Source organism: Ostrea edulis, chromosome 7 (assembly GCF_947568905.1).
Source record: "Ostrea edulis chromosome 7, xbOstEdul1.1, whole genome shotgun sequence".
Taxonomy (NCBI): domain Eukaryota; kingdom Metazoa; phylum Mollusca; class Bivalvia; order Ostreida; family Ostreidae; genus Ostrea; species Ostrea edulis.
The window spans coordinates 64,167,581-64,188,019 of NC_079170.1; the positions used below are offsets into that span (position 1 = coordinate 64,167,581).

General features: G+C 34.1%; 1 protein-coding gene and 1 long non-coding RNA gene across 2 annotated transcripts; both read right to left on the bottom strand.

The window, feature by feature from the left end:
* Window positions 1–2,794: 2,794 nt before the first annotated feature.
* LOC125655906 (uncharacterized) lies at window positions 2,795–15,667 on the bottom strand. The gene is made up of 5 exons (XM_056145070.1): window positions 15,577–15,667; window positions 6,617–6,718; window positions 4,800–4,989; window positions 4,591–4,708; window positions 2,795–4,203 (listed from the first exon to the last, which is right to left on the bottom strand). Exons 1-5 carry the CDS (start codon window positions 15,578–15,580, stop codon window positions 4,093–4,095), a joined length of 525 nt encoding a protein of 174 aa, XP_056001045.1. The 5' UTR covers window positions 15,581–15,667; the 3' UTR covers window positions 2,795–4,092.
* A 774-nt stretch (window positions 15,668–16,441) lies between these two features.
* LOC130048418 (uncharacterized) lies at window positions 16,442–18,423 on the bottom strand. Its single transcript, XR_008797202.1, has 3 exons — window positions 18,284–18,423; window positions 18,115–18,191; window positions 16,442–16,534 (listed from the first exon to the last, which is right to left on the bottom strand). It is a non-coding gene; the product is annotated as an uncharacterized LOC130048418 (long non-coding RNA).
* Window positions 18,424–20,439: the final 2,016 nt, after the last annotated feature.

Consider the following 20,439-nt stretch of genomic DNA (forward strand, 5'->3'; position numbering starts at 1 on the left):
GGCCACATGTACTTATGGAAATATCAATACGTGGAACTCTGGGACTACATGTATATAGCCCGCAAAATAAAATAAAAATCAGACATAGCTACCTGTAAGCTTTTGTTTTAGACATTGTTATTACTCGTGTAAAGGGATTTAAACGTATAATGAAATTCGATTTTTTTTTTCTATGTAACTCCCAGAATGTCGCACCACGGCACCCAAGCATGCGTATTAGCCGCAAAAAACACTACCGTATATATGTATATGCTATCGCCCGAGGGCACTAGGAATGAGGACTTCATATTATTTGATCTATTGCATTTAACTTTCGATGAAAATAAATGATATGGCAATTCTTGAACTAATATTCTAACATGATTCTGACGAAAATATACTTGAAATAAAATAACGAATTATATATTTTCTTCGTGCAAATAAATAAACAAAGAACGAGTGAACATCCTTTACATACCCATACGGTACATTTTTACGGGAATACATGAATACAAGATAAAGGAATTAGAGTCGATCAAGATATTTGAAGACTTCAAAGACGAATTTGTATCGGTACCTGCAACAAATTGTGTCCGGGCTGTTAGTGTTTTGTCTTTTGCGGTAGGATTTTGGTATTTGGCATGTACCGATAAGTGATCATCTCATGTGGATAAGTGACTTTTGCTCTTGAACTGTATGTTCACACAAATTTTGAAGCTTTTATGGGTAAATTCCCCAAGCCGATGTGTCGTGTTCCTAGTTTGTGATCTTGAAATTCCACAGATATCGAATTACGCATAATACATTTGCATGCATATGTTGTTTTACAATGCAATATGTACTTTAAAGATTAAGAATTAAAGCTCTTAAGATGTTGTTTAAAGATTAAAAATTAAAGCTCTTAAGATGTTGTTTAAAGATTAAGAATTAAAGCTCTCAAGATGTTGTTTAAAGATTAAGAATTAAAGCTCTCAAGATGTTGTTTAAAGATTAAGAATTAAAGCTCTTAAGATGTTGTTTAAAGATTAAGAATTAAAGCTCTTAAGATGTTGTTTAAAGATTAAGAATTAAAGCTCTCAAGATGTTGTTTAAAGATTAAGAATTAAAGCTCTCAAGATGTTGTTTAAAGATTAAGAATTAAAACTCTTAAGATGTTGTTTAAAGATTAAGAATTAAAGCTCTCAAGATGTTGTTTAAAGATTAAGAATTAAAGCTCTCAAGATGTTGTTTAAAGATTAAGAATTAAAACTCTTAAGATGTTGTTTAAAGATTAAGAATTAAAGCTGTTAAGATGTTGTTTAAAGATTAAGAATTAAAGCTGTTAAGATGTTGTTTAAAGATTAAGAATTAAAGTTCTTAAGATGTTGTTTAAAGATTAAGAATTAAAGCTCTTAAGATGTTGTTTAAAGATTAAGAATTAAAGTTCTTAAGATGTTGTTTAAAGATTAAGAATTAAAGCTCTTAAGATGTTGCTGTATATATATACCCTTCCTTGTTGGAAATCGGGGCGATTCAACTCTGAGGTGCTTGATTTTGGATATTGGAGGGAGAGAATATGACATTTACTACAAGACACTGTCGAGTATTCCATGATACGTTACGTCTAGAATGGTTCTAGAGAGGAGAGACGTGGTCTGTGCTATACTGCAGCTGGTCGAATTGCTGGGCAGTCAATGTGTGGTCCGCCATGTCCGAATGGTTCCTTGTTGACATATCTCTGTTTATTTTTCTAATCCCAATTTCGGAGTATTAGTTTATGGTGTGTATATATCCATGGAATGTGCCTTGCATTGGGCGCAGTGCTATTCTCTCACAAATTTTGAATACAATATTTTCTTGTATTGCTTTTTTATATAGTTAGGCCTAGGCCCAAATAATACATTTTATGTAATTATTTTCCAATGAACTTTTGTTTGATAAACCAAATAACAAATTAGTTCGTATATTTTTATAGTTTAGATTTAATAAATTTTGTTGAAAAAAGGCGACTAAATGGGGCGGTCGTTCGATGAGATGACATAATTTAAGTAGTAAAAGGTTGATAGAAATAATGATCAATATGCAAAAATTAATTATCATTAAAAGAAATTAAAGGAAGTGAACATGAAAATGTAATAAAGGGTTTTGACATGTCATTTTGATGTATATAATGAATTCTGAAAATTACTAAGATGTAGCTTTCTTCAGTAAGGATATATTTCATAAAGATTAACTAATGTGTTCAATCTTTGGGAGCTGCCATATTGATAACAATAATACCCCCCTGCTGGATTATCTCATAACATCCACTAGAGGGCAGCACTGATGCTGAAGCTAGTAGGGCACATTGTATATTTTGGCACATTGTAAACATCAACGTTAAAATGTCATCAGCAGAAAGTGAATCAAATAAGGAATATGAGTTTGAACCTGATGTTACAGAGGAAGAAATTGTTTCTCAGAATAACACTTCTTCACCAGTAGTTAATTTTGATGAGAGAGGACTTTTCCTTGTTTTGTGTGCTTGTGGCAATTGTAGCTATGTACATGCAATGGGTGTCTTTGTTGTCATGAGTTTCAACATTTTGTGTCAGATTACATAGATATACACATCAAGTGCAGTTCTCTACACCCATATTTTAACACGCTGTGTCGAAGTCCTCTTATAATTGATACAGATTGTATTTATCCATGGATTTATGTATCCAGAGAGGAAGGGTCTCAGAGGACTTGGATAACAACTTGTTAAACAAGTAAGAAAAACACGAATATGAAAAATACCTTCTGTATTCAAATGTATTAAAATCTAAACACAACCTGGAATTTGTGTGTAATACATTTCCAATTACACATATGCGTGATAGAACACAGTAACAATTCTGTTGCAGACATGCTATCAAGATTTATGGCCTGCAGGCAGTTTATCAACTAGGTCAGACGCGGTCAGCCTCTTGGGAGAGGCGGGGGGGGGGGGGGGGGGTGTCGGAGTAGTTTTACTCTCATTTGTTGTGACATAAATTAAGGAAGCATTTCCTAAAGAGCACTGCAATTATAAAGGATTTCTTGAAACCTCAAACTCTGATACAGATTCTAAATAAGTATTTCTTAATGTAAATAAAAAATAAAATGGTAAATTGCATCTCCAGAATTTATCTGTGGTCCATGTACATCAATTATTATAAAATGTTACAAATTACATGCCGATATTGCAGTACTTTTATGACGCAGTCACATACTTTAATTTTCCCAAAATGTTTTAAAATCTAATAAAATTAATTGAACTGGAATCTTGAAATATAACGTGCTTCTGAATAAGTTCAGAAGTTGGAAGAGCTGGACATCTTTTTCTTAATGCAATTGAAATTAGAGTTGATTTCAATTCTTTTCGCTCCAAAACCTTATCCATTAATTCTAATATGAATCCATAAACTTCTGCTGTATAACAGTGACCCAGTCAACAGTAATGTGTCTCATTTACGTCAGAGCACAGATGCATACTGGGAAATAATGGATGACCTCCATCAACCTTTAACTTAAGAGTGTTTAATTGCTCAAATCTCGTAATAGAAAAAAGCAAAATAAATTTAGGCCACATTGGTCAGTTTCAGGAGGTCTTTTAAGTTTATTATGCAACAAATATTTTTTTCGCGTTCACTTCCTTTAAGATTACAATGTTTTCTGTTGAATTCGCCAGTGTTCATTAACCTACTATGTTCATGCATACTAATTATGTTGCGAATTATGCTGGACCTCAAATTGACCCCCTTCCCCTAAAAAATAAATCATAAAAAAGAATGAACAAAAAGCATAAGTGAGATCTGAATAAAATAGATTTATTGATATAATCCCATCAAATCATATTAAGGTCATCGAAAGCTGAGAAGCAATTAAAACAATCACATTTCTATCATATTTCTCCTTCTAAAACATAGCTATTATGCAATCTTTTTTTTTTACTTAGGTCATTTGGTTTGTTTGATACAATATGAATATTTCAAATCAAATATAAAGCATATAAGTAGGAAAGTGGTGCGCTATATAGTAAACTAAACAGTACACATCACCAACCATTTCACAGAATGACAAGTGTATGTAGAGGGGAGGAGTGTAGAGGAGTGTTGTTCAGACACGCAGTTAAGACCAGTTTTGAGATACAAATTTAGAGGCGTTTGTTTTTCTTTTCAGCAGTAACATGCACGGAAGAGCGAATGAAATAAACGACGTGCCCAACATCATGTAGTTCATCTGTAAGTATAAATAAGTTATCAATTAGTCAATAATATTATTCACTACCGAGAAGATTAATACTTGTAGTATGCTATCTAGATTTGGCCTACATCACAATGTCAGTTACAGTAAAAACACGACTATAATGAACCTCCTAAACCAGCAAAAACAGTTCGTTATAACCAAACCTCGTTAGATCCAATAAAATGTCCACTATGTTCCTCTCGTATTTGAATAGATATCACTTCACGATAAGCTTGAATTCGTCGTTAGCGTGCTCGTCATAAGCGTATTTTATTGTGTTGTATCGAACTAATTCATGCCATTTTTTTTTTTTTTTCATTCTTTATTATTGATTATTCTTGTTTGACCTCTTATTTGAGAGACAGAGAAAAAAAATCGAACCTCTTGAAACGCATTATACTCTACCACCCATCGGAAGATGAAGTATTGTGCAATTGTTGATGCCCCGGCCAAAGCGAATGTTATGCTAAAAATTGTACTGGTCCATTTCCTGTGAAACCTACAAAGAAATGCACGCGGTGTTATAACTCAAAAGGCGTATGTACGCTGTGGTCGATTTTCATTCTGTACAATACTTTGCATATACTTACATTGTGACGATATAATTCATGTTGGTCGAATACAACAGCGATCTGAAAAACGGAATCACGGAAAACTCTGCATAAAACGTGTTCGGTGATTGGACAATTCCAAGGGTTGAAATCACAATAGACATTATGCAGCAAGTAGAGAGAGCGATGACAAGTGGATAAACTTTTCTTGAATAATCATCCGATCTTCCTGATTAAAAAACGTACAGATTAAGAAAAAGATTGATCAATTTCATAACTTCCAAAATTAAGAGTTTGGCGGCAAACACGGACCCCAAGGCACTCCAGAGATGGGATCAAATTCCCAGGTCATATCCGGCGTGTGCCCTATAATGCATGAACCAGTCCATCAATTTATTAGATAGTTTTGAAGTGGAAAAACCCTGTCTTACTCTCTGAAATACACTGTACATGGGCCGAAGACCAAGTCCGATTTTTACATAATGCTGAAAACAAATCACTTTGATATCTACATGTGCATGTATAATGATATCACCGAACTGGTGATTTTTACATGCATTATATTGTATCATATTCAAAGTATGTGGTTAGTTAATGTCCTCATGTAATCCTGTTATAAAACACCTATAAACCACAAGTAAACTGAAACAAAAGATGCCAAAGCCAGTAAAATTCTGGATTTTTTTTCCATTTCAAAGCACACTTCCTTGGCCTGGGTCCCAGCTGATTGACATTCGTTTTCAGTTTTGTTTAGTTGATTGGTTGTGAAAGATTTAAATATGGGATTAAAGTTTTTATCCACTGCCTGGAACATGTACACCGTGTATTCGGAATCAAAGAACCGGGTCGGGCACTAAGAACTGAGTAAAGTTTTATGTATATATTATGAGAGTCAAACCGTAAGAAAAAAAAAAGCCTACATCTAAATATATTATCTATTATGGATTGGTGGAGGTACATAAACAAAAAATAAAATCGATTCTCGCTCTCCTTCAATAGAGCAATGTTAAAAACTTGTTGATTTGGCAGCAGAAACTTCTGATAATAAAACCGTCGTGTACATTGACTATCCACTTACAGCAAACTTTGGTTAGAACAAAGCAATATTATAGCTACGATGATAGTCTAATTCTGTTGTGAACATCGCATACGTTTGCTGAGAGTGAACAATATGTAAATATTCCAAAACGTTTTAAATCTTAGTGTCTGACCGGTTCTTAGCATTCGATTACCCGTTGTGATGGTAGAAGTGTGCTGTGATACGGCTTCTTCAATTCCGGCGTCAATCCCTTCTAAATTTGGTCGTAACTTGTGGAGCCAGATACATTTTGAATCGGGGGTCCACTTTAAATGTGTTAGAAACGACAAAATGTTGTCGATGATTATTTCAAATTTTCCCATTCTACAGAGTACTGAAATCGAACATAGAACAGAGTAGATGCATTCGAAAAAGAAGTAATTCCCGATTCTCGGTGCATCTGAACTGCAGATTCTTGTGACGAAGTAATCTAGGGAATATTCCAGCCAATCAGATTCACCGTTAACGCACCGCATCAAAAGAAATTATATATATATATATATATATATATATATATATATATCCCATCGGATATGTGTAGATAATGAACAGTAATAAATATCATCAATCCAAACAAGAATAAACAAATTAGAGTTCGGCAAACACAGACCCTTGAGAACACCATAGATGAAATCAGGTTTCGAGGAGGAGTAAGCATCCCTTGTTGATCGATCACATATCATGTATCAGGTAAACAGAGTAATCCGTAGTCAAAATGAAAACATAAAGAACGGCCTAACAAAATTGATAAAACACAATAGACAAGATACATTTTTACCTTTAAACAATCTCTTTATGTATTGAAGACAACTTCCGGTGATAATGGATACCAGCAAACCGGAAAACAAGAAGTAGGACAGCATGTTTGTCAGTTCGCTAACTAGGAAAAGAATGTGCAATTCTGTCAAAATTCAACTCCTGTGGCTTTTAAAAATGCAATTTGAATATCAGTAATTATTTTGAAGTTTGTTTTGAAATTGAAATTTGAAATTGAAATTTGTTTTGAAGCTTTAAAGTACTTCACTGCATGGATCTTATCTGAACCGCTACTTCCGTCGTTTTGTTTTACACCCATCATTCAGACGGATATGATATGGTACAACGGTGTCCTTTTACCTGCTCATTTGAAGTTTTATTATTCTATTTTATTTCTCTGTCAAATATCAGGCTAAAACGTGCTGGAAAACTTCACTCTGCGCACCCTAGATACTGATATGTTGCAATTTTGACGAATTTCTACTTCCCTTGCAGGAGGTTTGCCACTTTAAAAATGTCTCTGGAGGGTGCATTATTTGTCCGTTCTAACAATTTCTACAGCTTTCAATCGACATTCTTAATTTTCAAAGTGATTGTATGGACATTGAAGATGTGCATATAAAGAACGGATTTTGTTCTTTTTTTCATCATGGAGAATATTCTTATTTCGGAGTATTTGAATTAACATTAAAAATTTGTATGTTGCAAGGATTTTGATTTTCTTAATTTGCTTTTAGGAAATAGCAAGTTGTATATATAGTCCAGTCATTCTAGCCAAAAATATAGCGTAACCTCAAACTAATTGCAACAGAAATGTTTTTGTTTTCAAACAGTGAGTCAAGGGATGCTCTAGCATATATAAAAAATCGAGAACACAAAACAAAGGGGAAACGTGTATTTGGGGGGCAAAATCGTACATTTTGATAAAAAAAAATCAACGAAAACCGGGATTTATCATTTATTTTCACACATGAAAGAAATAAAAGAAACATAATTGCTATAATCATCGGGAACGGTGTTAACATTCACAAACTACTTTATTCATACCAAAATTTCAAATGAATGATTTTTTATGAGGCGTAAAGCCTTATTTTGGAAGAATAATCGATGAAAATGAGAAGAGTAATTAATATGAAACTCGTAAACATTGATTCTGGCACAAAATGAGATACTATTTATATGATACAGTTAAAGAAGTGATAATTAATTCATAAAAATTAATTAACAGTTTGAGATTTTACAATCATGAGTCTATCAGGGGCGGATTTAAGGGGGCGCAGCAGCCGCCCCCCCCCCCACCCCTAAAATTTTCAAAATTAAGGTACATCATGGTCTTTTGTTTAAAAGGTGTAAACGATAAAAGAAGCAATAATTTCTTCAACTCTCGGAGAAATAAATGACAAAATGTTTTGATTTATTTAATAACTTTTATTGGGAGAACTTGCAACCCCCCCCCCCCCCCAATTACTTTTATTGGGAGAACTTGCACCCCCCCCCCCAAAAAAAAAACCTTAAAATTTGCGTCATTTGATTAATTTCACTTTTATCCTAAAATGACAGAAAATAGTAAAAATAACTACGTAGGGGACATATTTTAAGCCCTATACAATCTGTAAAATCCATGCAGGAGTTCAAGGCCGCCCCCAGACAGGGCGTCTCATAAACTTGCACCCCCCCCCCCTCCCCGCCTAACCGCAATTACTGGATCCGCCCCTGTGTATGATCCCCTAATCGTGTTTGCTCTGTTCGTTTGTTTGTCAGTCCGCAAAATGTTTAACTTTGGTCATAACATTTGAATGGTAAAGGACAGTATTTTCATATTTAATATACGTGTATTCTTTGTGACAAAACCTTTAGATGGTACCAAACATTTTGACATTGTGACCTTGATGATTGACCTACTTTTCGTGACTTTAGAAAAAAACTTGCATAGGGTGTTGGGATTTGCTTATGAGTTAGAAAATTCACGCTACATGTTTAGTGACAAATTGAATCGGGTGCATACAAATTGGCCGGAACGAGGGTATTGTTTTTTTTTTTTTTTACCATTCCTCATTTCTTTCTCTACAAATATCTATAAGTTTCTTTGAGAAATCTACAGTTCGGATAGAAAAGACATTAATGTCACGTTTCCTATCAGAAAAGAACTAGAGCCACAAAGTACTAAAATTGGACCTTTCGCCAAAATAAATGATACTTTCACAGTTGATGCGCTAGGATTTATAGGTTATAGAACAATTTATTTTACAACTATATCTTTTCTAGTTTTCGTTTTACAGTCGTTTAAACTTTGTGTTGTTTTTCAGCAGAAAAGCTATATAACGTCATGATGTTGACGTTATGAGAATCACAGTGTAATACGCAAATAATGGACGCATAGGTTAATATATATTTTTGGGGCTTATTCTGGTTGTAAATCACAACTGTTTAGGAACTTGTATATTTTCTATCACGATGTTTAAATTTGTGATATATCCCCCCTCCCCATTACATAACACATTACAATTTTTTCCCGCTGTATTGGACATAAGTGAAAAATCGTGATCAAAAATTAAAATTCCTTGCAGTGAGAGGACCACAGCAAATAGTATTGTTTTACCGTCTATCTCAAAGACGAGTTTATATTTTCAAGTTGCATATACATGTATCTATTCGTATCAATTTCCATTAAAATTTATATTAATTGACGATAAAAAAAGAGAGAGACAACTGTATAATTTTGGTTAAACTTGAGTAATTATAGTAACTAATTAGAAAAATGGATTTTTTTAACATCCACCTCGTAAACTAATTTTTTAAAAGATAAAACACGGTGGACCTTTAAAATTGTCGGCACCTCTGAAGTCTTAATTTTCTGAGCGAGGTAGACCTTTAAGTCTACGGAGGATCTAAGTGGATATCTGACATCTGTGCCTCCTTTGTGCCACCGTGCTCCTTCGTGTAATAAAAAAATAAATAAATTTATACTAAACGAAATAGTATAGTGGGTGAAAATTAAAACGTATAAAACGGCGACTTGTATATCTTCATATCATTTAATGATATATACTATTGTAAATTTAAAATAGTAATTTAATTTTTAAAAAAAATGTACCTTCACTGTCTATCTTTAAAGACTTATCATACTGATTTGATAACTTACTTAAATTGTTTACGTGTTGGAGTTTGCTATTTGAAACAATTCATCTTAATTACTCTTACATGTAACTTATGACGTTCGTTATGTATTGATTTTTCACGTTTATATGTTTGAAGCAGATAAATTGTTTTTAAAACCCCCAGAAATAGAGTGGACAGTGTCGCTAAATGGATTTTAATTATCTCTAAGTAGAAACCTCAACATGTTTGTAAATCGGGATTATTTCTTGTATATAGATATATCAAGATATTGATACATATCCGTATGCAGACTTCCCAGCAGACGTTCACACCTTTATGAAACGCCCAAATTCTCGACATCCCGTACACAAACACCTGTACGTGGTAGTCGGCACATTGTTTCACAGCACGAGCAGCACGAGTTCACCAAATAAGAGACTTTCAGGATCATTTGACTTTAAAAATGAACAAACGAATATCACATGGTATAAATTGGCAATTATTTCAATTTGATAAATAGCATGAATTATACCAGGTCAAAGAAATGTGGACCATAAAATGACAAATAAAAGCATTGAGATTTGGTCCATTGTGCTCTTCGTGGACTGAATACTTTTTGTTATCGAAAATGGAAAAAATTATTTTAAAAATGCCTAGATTTTCCGCTTGCATAAACATGCATTACAGTGGTAAAAAAAAATCTAGTAAATCCAATGAAGTTGTAGTGATATAGATTATATATCTATTTTATTTTTGACTGAGAGAGCGTTAGATAGCTAGGCACGTAACGTCGGTTTAAAAAAGAGAGGGGGCAGTCCTAACTTGCGCTAGCCGAATAATAATTTAACACGGAAAAAACGGAAATTAAATATATCAGAATGAAGTGGAATGGTTAATTAAAATATTGCTCATTTCAAGATTTGATTAAACTTCCCGTACCTGGATACAATTACTGATGCTCTCTCTCTCTCTCTCTCTCGATCGATCGATTGAAGTTATAGATTCAGTACTGTTCTATGAATAGAAGCAATGCAAATTGTCAAATCATTTTGTCTATATATATATATTTGTGTGTAAATTAAAAATTTTGAAGATTAGACAATTTAAGCACAATTTCCTGTTGCTATTGTAGACTGGATTATTAAATTAAGATATATTTATTGGCAAAACACATGTCCAGTTTATTAATTGGCAAAACATATATAATATAGCATTCAGCCCGTCTGACATAATTTAATTTTACTTGTATCACGCAATTTGACTTGTTGAGCACGCTGAAAAAAATATTTGTTTATATTGTATAAATGTAACTTGGTATGGGGACACACCTCCTTGACAACCAAGACGACACTACTTTTCCTTTTCTAATTTTGCATTGGACAATGGAGCACTGATGCGTTGATAGGCCTTCGAAGTAGGCCTATGAAATAGAATATCAACGAAATTAAACATGCACAATAAATACTGTATTGTCTTACCCCCCCCCCTCCTATAAAAAAAAAAACCCCAAAAAACAAACAAAAAACCGCATAGTCTTTGTTTACAAGTAAAGTTACATAAAAAATAAAAAACTCTTGACATGTACGACGATATCATATGTGAAATTTAAAAAAACCCCGCTATATCGAGTATTTTCATAAGTGGGGTTACTTGATCCGCCTATCGAAGCATATAATGCGTCATGAATGTCTTACAACAGATGACGTCATGTCTCATCGATAACATGTGGATTGCTATATATCTATGAATTGTTTACATAATTTACTGTGTCGGATTTAACCGGCGGCAATGCTGCATGTTATGGTAAGTCATATTGTAGTTTAAATATGTTATTTTGAATTCCTTTTTGCCTGACCAGTTCATGCTAATATTCAGCCCGAAAATTGGATGTACTGTAGGTCAAAGAAGGACTCGCTACCAATGTACGTGAAGTTAGGTTAAATAAAGCAGTTATTTCGAATGTTGACAGTCTAAAGCTGCGTAGTAACAATTTTGTAAAATGAATAAAGCAAAAATTATTCGATATGATATCAGTACCATACAAGAATACTTGTGTGAAGCCTGAATATTTTCCGATATATCCCAAACGTGACAGAAGACGCCATGTACATTTCAGTCACTAGGCCTAGGCCTAACAGTTTCGGTAACTCGTTTCGTTCAATGATAATGTTTATGATAATAATGTAAAACTACCAAACATTGTACACAGTTTTAAAGCAACGGTGAACGACTTTAAAAGATGAAAACAACTAGGTATTGAAAATGAACATCTATAACCTAGTAAAAGGGCAAAACAAGCTGCAACCGAAAACTAAGCCTATTATTATGTGAGGGAATTTCCCTTGCTTTAAAAATAAACACCGAACTAAAATGACCTACATTTTGTATATACATGACACGAAATAAAAAACGTGTATCTTTCTCCATAAGATACTTAAATCAGCCATAGTATCTGTAAAATTCAAGTTTAACACCACCAGCGCATTATAACCGTGATATTGTTCAGCAATCCGGAAATATTTTTTTTGAAAAATAAAAATAGTGCTCCTAGTTCGCCCTAAAATATTTTTGCATTGATGGTCAATTGAAAAGGTGTATATTATAAAAATACTTTAAACATTTTGGGCGAGATGAAACCAGGTCGGAGGCAGACGAAAACAAGGACGACAACGACAGAGATGGCGAGACACGCTGGCAAGAAACTTTACAACTGCGGGCCTAACATATCAGGACGCCGAAAATATAGCCAAAGACCGTGTGACATGGAGGGATACCATAGCGGCACTGATGTGATAACAATCACTAACAGTATCCATGGATGGATGGATGGATGAAACCAGTATGGCAAAACCTTTACAAAATAACCAGTTTTTGGTGAAAAATGACAAAAATCAGGTACCATATCCGGTTCTAGTATGTATACAGCTTTAGTTGTGCTCCTATTTTTAAAATCTAACATGTTTTTTTAAACCAGGATTCTGATTCATATTTATAACACCAATACTCCTATTCAACATTAACTTTCATTTTTATATAATTTAAGGGCCATAATATGGGGTTTGTGAATCAGGTTCTTTGCACAAAATATACAGTTCTTGTCGAAGTAAAAAGTAGGTGTTGTTGAGGGAAGATCGCGACTTGATAATTCATGATTAAGACTTGTCGATTTAGACCTTTTTTTTTTAAAAAAAAATTATTGTGTTGGGATTAGTGTAGTCACGGAGACATTTTTGATGCACTCTTTTGTCACGCATTGTTACAGCAAGTCAGTAATTATGACATACATCATATCTTCAAAAACACCCAATCCATCGGATCTATATGTCACTGTGATAAAGAAATAATAACAATACAAAGACAATGTTTTCTGTAAATCAAAGAATGTTTGTAAATATAAGAGGAATGTACAAACTGGGTGGTTTGCCGATGAAAATTTGTTAATAAAAAATAATACAATCTAAGTTGACATACACAATGTGGGGTACAGGTAGTAAAAAATGTTCTGAGATTTAAGTATGCAGTACAAGGTAGTAAAACGTGAATCTCATCTTCTACACAATCTACTAAAAGTGATTGATTGTATATTGTTTAACGTCCCTCTCGTGAATATTTCACTCATATGGATACATCACCATTGCCGGTGAAGGGCTGCAACATTTAGGCCTATATACTCGGCGCTTATGGCCTTTGAGCATGGAGGGATCTTTATCATGCCACACCTGTTGTGACACGGGCCTCAATTTATTCGGTCTCATCCGAAGGGCCGCCCCATTTATTCCCCACGGGAACACAATCTAAAGAACACAGTGTAAATATTCTGTCTTCTAATTCTTCTCCTTTGTATCGCCCCGTTTCTATTCTATAATTGGAAGTATACCACGTACATCTTCATAGTGCAAGTAAAGATCTTAGATATTTTGAAATGCTCGTGGAAAATTAATTTTCGGTTCTAAAATTTGTTTTAATATCTTTATTTAAACATAACTTAATAGTTGATTTACTTTTACATGTACTAGACACTACTTCTTATAGCTATGAAGCAAATTGTTCTGAAATCACCAGTTTCACACAATAGTAACCATAATATATTTTCTTTAGAATTTAAAGATTCAGATAATGACTTCATTTGTGATGTTGAGTTAGACTTATTATATTGATTCACACATGTTTATTAATGTTGTCCATTGATAGTAAACGATTTTAGTATCGTATAGTTTATACAGTGTCAGTGGTAAGGAATCTTCCATCCGAATTCGCCATACATGTAGTGCAGGTAAAGGAATGAATATGTGATAATGACGAAGTTCGCGATTCTGAACCATCTCAATGTTGTGGTAGTTTCAGAGACCCCATACTACACTACAATAGTTCAAAACGAACTACACAAATTAAGAATTTTTTTTTCGAAAGTTGAAATTCCGAGGTCTTTGTAAAAACGAATTTTCGAGACTGTAAAGTCATTTCTGACGGCACTCATCCTGTTCACACTTACGCTCCCTTTTTCTCTTAGTTGCACAATATATTGACTATCACCAAGCGATCTATTGCAAATTCAAGTGTTCTATCACTACCTGAAAATTAAAAGGTCGATGCAATTCACTTGTGAGGGACAAATGTCCAATGCTTGAAAAACATTTGATTTTACTAAATCAGCTGGAAATTATGCTCATGTATGTACAATTAGAAGCTAAGTTCAAGGCCACTCGTGTCATGGCCGCATCAAACCTAAGATGCGATTACTCTTTCACCAAACGCTCGACATTTCGAAGTGAAAATCACGCGTTTTTCAAATATGACCTTAAAAACGGAGATCCCGTGTCGTGACAGACGTTGGCACGTTAAAGAATCATTACAAGTGGTATTTCACCTACAACTACAAACAAACAAACAACCAAACATTACATAAACGTTTGAAGAAATATTAATTGATAAGAAATACGTTTTTGTTGTTCTTGTGCAAAAATTGCTTTCCATACTTTTTTGTTTGTTGTTAGCGAAGGCTTACATATTGATATGATATCTTTGTTTTGGAGAGAAGTTAGACTCCAATATTTTATATTTTTCAAATTGTATTTCTTTGATTATATGATTACTTGGTTTTAAATGTTTTGGAACTGATGTCTGTAAGAATCAGACATAATATGGATAGTAGATCTATACATAGAATATCGTATAACGTTGAACTTCATTAATTAGCTTTTATACAAAGTCATTTTTTTTTTGGTATGAAAATGTAATTAGTGGTCAAAAATTAGCACATGCCTGAAACAAACTAGCATTTTAGAGGATAAAATTGACTTACCAATATATGCAGTACTACAAAGAGCGTCTACATAATTTCAATTATCTCCCTTGTAAACTCTTCAGTGTTAATGGAAGCCATGCTGTAACAAAGTTTATGCTATGAAAATGTGCTAATTTAAATTAGCAAATCCACGACTTTCCCCTCTCTCGATTTTTCTCGATTTTTTATATGATCATTATAAGCATATTCCACTACAAGTTTCGCAAAAGCCATTTCTGTTGCAATTAGTTTTAGGTAAAACAGTAGAATGACTGGACTAATAGTTTGGAGGAAATATTGCATAGAGAAAAAAAATTCTTTGTCCGTTTCACTGCTCTCACAGTTCTATAGTTTGGGTCTTCCTATTCTACATACTGTATAAATGTTTGTTGTCGCTAGGATATATTATTCATATGGTGTAAAGGAAAACTGTATGTATATGTACATATATAGTCACATATGGTTAAAGAATGCGTTTCTTGTGACTGGGGTTCATAGCTTCCAGTTTTCTTGATATATCCTTAGACTAATCTTTACAAAGTCCACCTGGAAACTGACATGACTAGTAGATAGTCATAGAATTTCTTGCCATATCTTACCCATAGCTTTAGTTTCCAAAACCACTGACAATTGCCTGTTAACCAAACCAACGTAAGACAAAAATCGCAGACATAGAAAGAAAAACCAAATTATATAAAGGCCGAACACGGGAGTTGAAACAGACTGTCGAAGCGTGGGATCTGAAAAATACAGGAGGAAGATACAGACATCTGATCTAGTACAATATATTCGTTACTCTTTCAATATAAGGGTCAAAAATTCAAATTGTAGCAAATACCTTTATTTCTTTTCAACCCATGCTCTATGAGATCGTCGACACTACCTTCCTTGTCTGTTTGTCCAATATCAGAACCTATGGGATTTATTTTTGGTTGTTTCCAATGGAGAAAAGTATTGACCAAAGTAACAACAACTTGGACTACAGCAATCCCCCAAAATGTGTACTTCATTTCTACACCCCTCTTATATAAAATCTGTAGCGAAAGAAGTTGCTGGCTACAATCATGCAAACTTATCAATTGTGCATACAAATCATAGATTGCATTCTAAAAGAAAATTCTGAGCTCTGATGATAATTTGCTTATAAATAATCACTGAACAAAATAATGAAATATATGCTTAATCTCTCAAATGAAAGGTGAGATGAAATGAGTAACACAATGAAACCAGTTTTATAGAGTAATGAAATGCTCTAGACATTATCTCTCAACAAAAGGAAAATTGTGTCAAATTGAGATTAGAAACATCAAAATATAACTCCATTTTTTGCGTTCCTCACTGTGCAATATCTTCACCTTTCCATCAAGGAGAGGATATACATAGTGTAATTCAAATCTAACTTAATTCTCAGGAAAGAGTGGAAGATAAGAATGAAGTGAAATGGTTGTATTTCAAGAAATTTACCTTAACTATTAACAGCACAAAGGCAGAAGAATCTATGGCTCCATTCAAGACAGTGACGTAAAAAGCCTTCCCCTTCTTGATATGGAATACCACCTGCGAAAACAATGTAATAGAATGGATCTGTATTATAACATATGAATGGTCTTTGGTTTCGTGGATTGAATTTACCAATGTCTTCATTCATCTCCAAACAAGAAAAATTGCTCTATACCAAAAGAATGCAATCCTTCAACCACAAAATCAAAATTTTGATCATAGCGTCATATTAAATTTTGTTTCAAACCAAGAAACAAATGACAATAACACGTCCAGCTGGCTATAATTGAGAGAAGAATAAGACTTTGCATAAGATGGACTACCGGTATATCTAGCTAGACTCCGCAAAGTTTCGTATTAAAATGTCTGAATGCAATAGTAGGAATGGTTTTGTAAGAAATACAGAGTATAAAATTGAACGTAAAACTTATATGGTACCAGTTTTGATGCACCAGATGTGCATTTCGACAAATAATATCTCTTCAGTGATGCGCAACCGAAATGTTTGAAATCCGAAATAACACTGAAGTTTTAAAGCTATTATAGGGGAAACAATGTGCCAAAAAACGTGAAATACCGGGTATGATGGAAGACCACATTAGGCTTTTTTATGGGAGCTGCATCGACTTTTTTCTTAATAAATTTAGTTTTAGGCAACTGATGGCGTAATTCTGGACTATCCTCCGGTGGTTTAGAGAGCCGGTCGTGGGCAACATCCATAATTACAGAATTCAGACTGTACTATAGCATTGAAAAATATATCCCGTGTGGGTACACAGATATGGAATGAAGTATTATCTAACACGTGTTTCAAAAGTTTGTAAAACGACTTCATGTCCAACAAAAAAATTCAAACAGAGACGTCATCAATTTCAGGCAAAGTACCACTTCTAACCACTGTCGACGCCTACATCCGTTGCATTGAGTGCTCTTTATCGTGCCGATGCCCTCTGTGACACGAAGTCTTCGTTTTTAAGGTCATATCCAAAAGACCCGTGCTTTTCACTGTCATGTTGTTTAAGGAAAAGAAATTCCTTAGACTTGACATAAAGCTAAGATTAAGAATCCAAGCATGGGCCACTCGATTTCCTTAGCACTTATGTTGGGTCCAGTCTTTGAATTTAATAAATTGGAAAGGATGTTGTCACGTCAAGGGTAAGTTTAAAATGTGCGATGCAGGCTTGAGATTCCGTATAAATTGGTTGAACGGTGGTGTTAGCAATCGGGCTTCCCAGATTATAATCTAGACGCTGCTTCAAATTTAAACCCAAGACTTTTAATATTTTTAGGAACTATTCTTTCGTCAGACACTAGGCATTAGAAGTGAAAGTTACTCTTTGTTCAGATATGACATATATATTGGAGGTTTGATGTCACGATAGATGTTGGCACAAAGAAGGCCCATGTCCGTCTAGAAGTATCACGCATAGGTCAAAATTTGTGACGTTTCTTCTAAAGATGCTGCTATCTTTATATAAGTCTGTTTTGTTTGTCTCCCGTTGCTACAGCAGGGTTAAGGCACTGTTCTTTCTTCATGAAACAAGTATTGGGAAACTCAAGCAATCAAAAAGTTGTATTAAGATATACAAACTATTGATATATTCTGTTGAATATTTTTTAAGGAAAGACCTATTTACTTGCATATCCGTCACAATTAAAGCCTGACCACTTAGTCCGATCAGAAACAAACCCGGGAGGAACAGCCACGGGGTATCTGAAAAACAAATTAGTAATATATCAATTACATGACAATTCTGTGACTGTAGAATGAATGAGAGGGAGACAGAAATAGAATGAGAGAATTACCAATATCAGTGTAACTCAACAAGACTAGGCCGAATGGATAAACACATCTACAACGAAATTCGATGGAAATCTTAGTAAAAATCGTGTATCATAGGGTAAAGAATATATCTTGAAGTTTATCAATTCACTTATAATTCATTTTATGTAAAAAAAAAAAAAAAAAAAAAAAAAAAAAAAAAAAAAAATAGATAGTGTTAGTGTTAATGGTATACTCTAATAAATGTCACGATTGCAAAAGAAGATATGGACTTTTCTATCAAATTTCGGAATTTCGAGACCATTACAGGAAGAGTTTAGAGTCATCAGTAGGGCTGTGCTACTGATGTATAAAAAATCGATAACATCTCAATAATATAGTATCCCATAGGTATTGGGGTTAGAATAGGTCTTTAGTGCCCTTGCTTATCGTAAGAGGCGAGAAATGTGGCGGTCCTTTGAATAGTGACGTTGCCATATGAGTAAAAAATGCTCGAAAAGGACGTTAAAGGATTGTGATTGTATGTTGTTCGAGAACATTTTACTCATATGGAGATGTCACCACTGCTGGTGAAGGGCTGTAAAATGTAGGCCTTTGCTCGGCCCTTATGGTCTTTGAGCAGGAAGGGATGTTTATCGTATCACACCTGCTGTGACACGGGACCTCGGTTTTTCCGATCTCATCCGAAGGACCGCCCCATTTAGTCGCCTCTTACGACAAGCAAGGGGTTCTGGGACCTATTCTAAAACAGATCCCCAATGATTCAATGAATAATTTAGTAGATAGACTCTTTGAATAGCTATAAAACCTGCTAACAAGCTATGGGTGACATATGACTGCCTGTATATACAACTTCTGTCCGTCAATTTTTATTCGTGTTAGGTTTGTAAGGGAGAGACAACACTAGAAACATCTTGATACTGCCCTCGAAGGTTATTTATTACGAGTCATGAGCCTTGAGAAGGGTTAAAACCACTAGTTAAAGCACTATTTGCTATGTGAACCATACCTTCAAGATGCATCAAACACGACTATTTGACGTAAGAGTTATTACTTATCAGACGGTGTAAATTGTTCTTCATGAAATTCATTTGCTACGATCAAAGTTACCAATATAAAGTAAATGTTGATTTCATAAATCAACAACATCCAGTGATCTGTGTTTAGAGAATGCCTTCTTTGCACTACACAGATTCAGCATTCAGTCGATTTTAATGTTAGAAAATAAACCAACACCTCTAACGCTCACCAGTTTATGTAAGTTTTTCTGTTGCATTATGACGTTATAAATTTGGTTTTATATAGATCACACACAAATTACACGTTGGGCATTAATTTGTACTTCTTTCGATCTTAGTGTCTGTATGGTCTACTTTACGTATCAATGAAAGTTTCAAGAAAAAAGAATCAGAATACATATACATGTATTTCCTTCCTTAACTATATGTTTGGGATCATTCTCTCTCTAGTAATTCTAAAATGTATTAATAATAAAAAAGCAAAGATAACGAAAAGTGATTATAACTCATTGATATTACACTACTAAACAATACAAAATGGTGAGGAGAAACACGGGCCCCTGGAATCACCAGAGGCGGTACCAAGTTCCCAGAGGGAGTAAACACCTCCTGTTGAGCGGCCATATTTTTTCGATCAGGTAAACGGAATGATTGATAGTCACAATTAGTATGTAAAAACGGACTTGAAATTGGTATGAAACACGACAGATAGTATTTGACCCAATGACAGCTTATATTCGCAAATTAGATCATTACATGTATAACGATTTCTGAATTTCTGGAACAGTTACACCCCTTTTATATCACTGGATCCTATAACTCAAATGTCTAAATATCAAAGCAGTCACAGTGTGATTTGGCTACGTCGCTGCATCCTCAGTTCCAAACGGGGATGAAGAAGTTGACTCAGTAATTTGACAACTAGGCCTAAAGCTATGAAAATAAAGTACGTACTTAAAGCCAAACCTCAATATAAAACATTTCAAAAGATAACTTAATTCATCCTTAAAACTTACATTTTCACTACATACCGTTTCGACTGCCTACTATAGAAGAGAGAGAGAGAGAGAAAGAGAGAGAGAGCGAGGCTAATAAATTGAACTACCGTTTTAAAAGAAAGAAAGTGCATTGTCAATAAAACCGATGGGGCTGATATTACT

Bases quoted from the DNA above. Each gene is read 5' to 3' on its own strand.
- LOC125655906 (XM_056145070.1), bottom strand. The intron at 4,990-6,616 runs GTAAAAATGTAT...TTTTTTAATCAG, and splicing joins CATAAAGAGATTGTTTAAAG to GAAGATCGGATGATTATTCA. The intron at 4,204-4,590 runs GTTCGATTTTTT...TTATACTTACAG, and splicing joins AGTATAATGCGTTTCAAGAG to ATGAACTACATGATGTTGGG.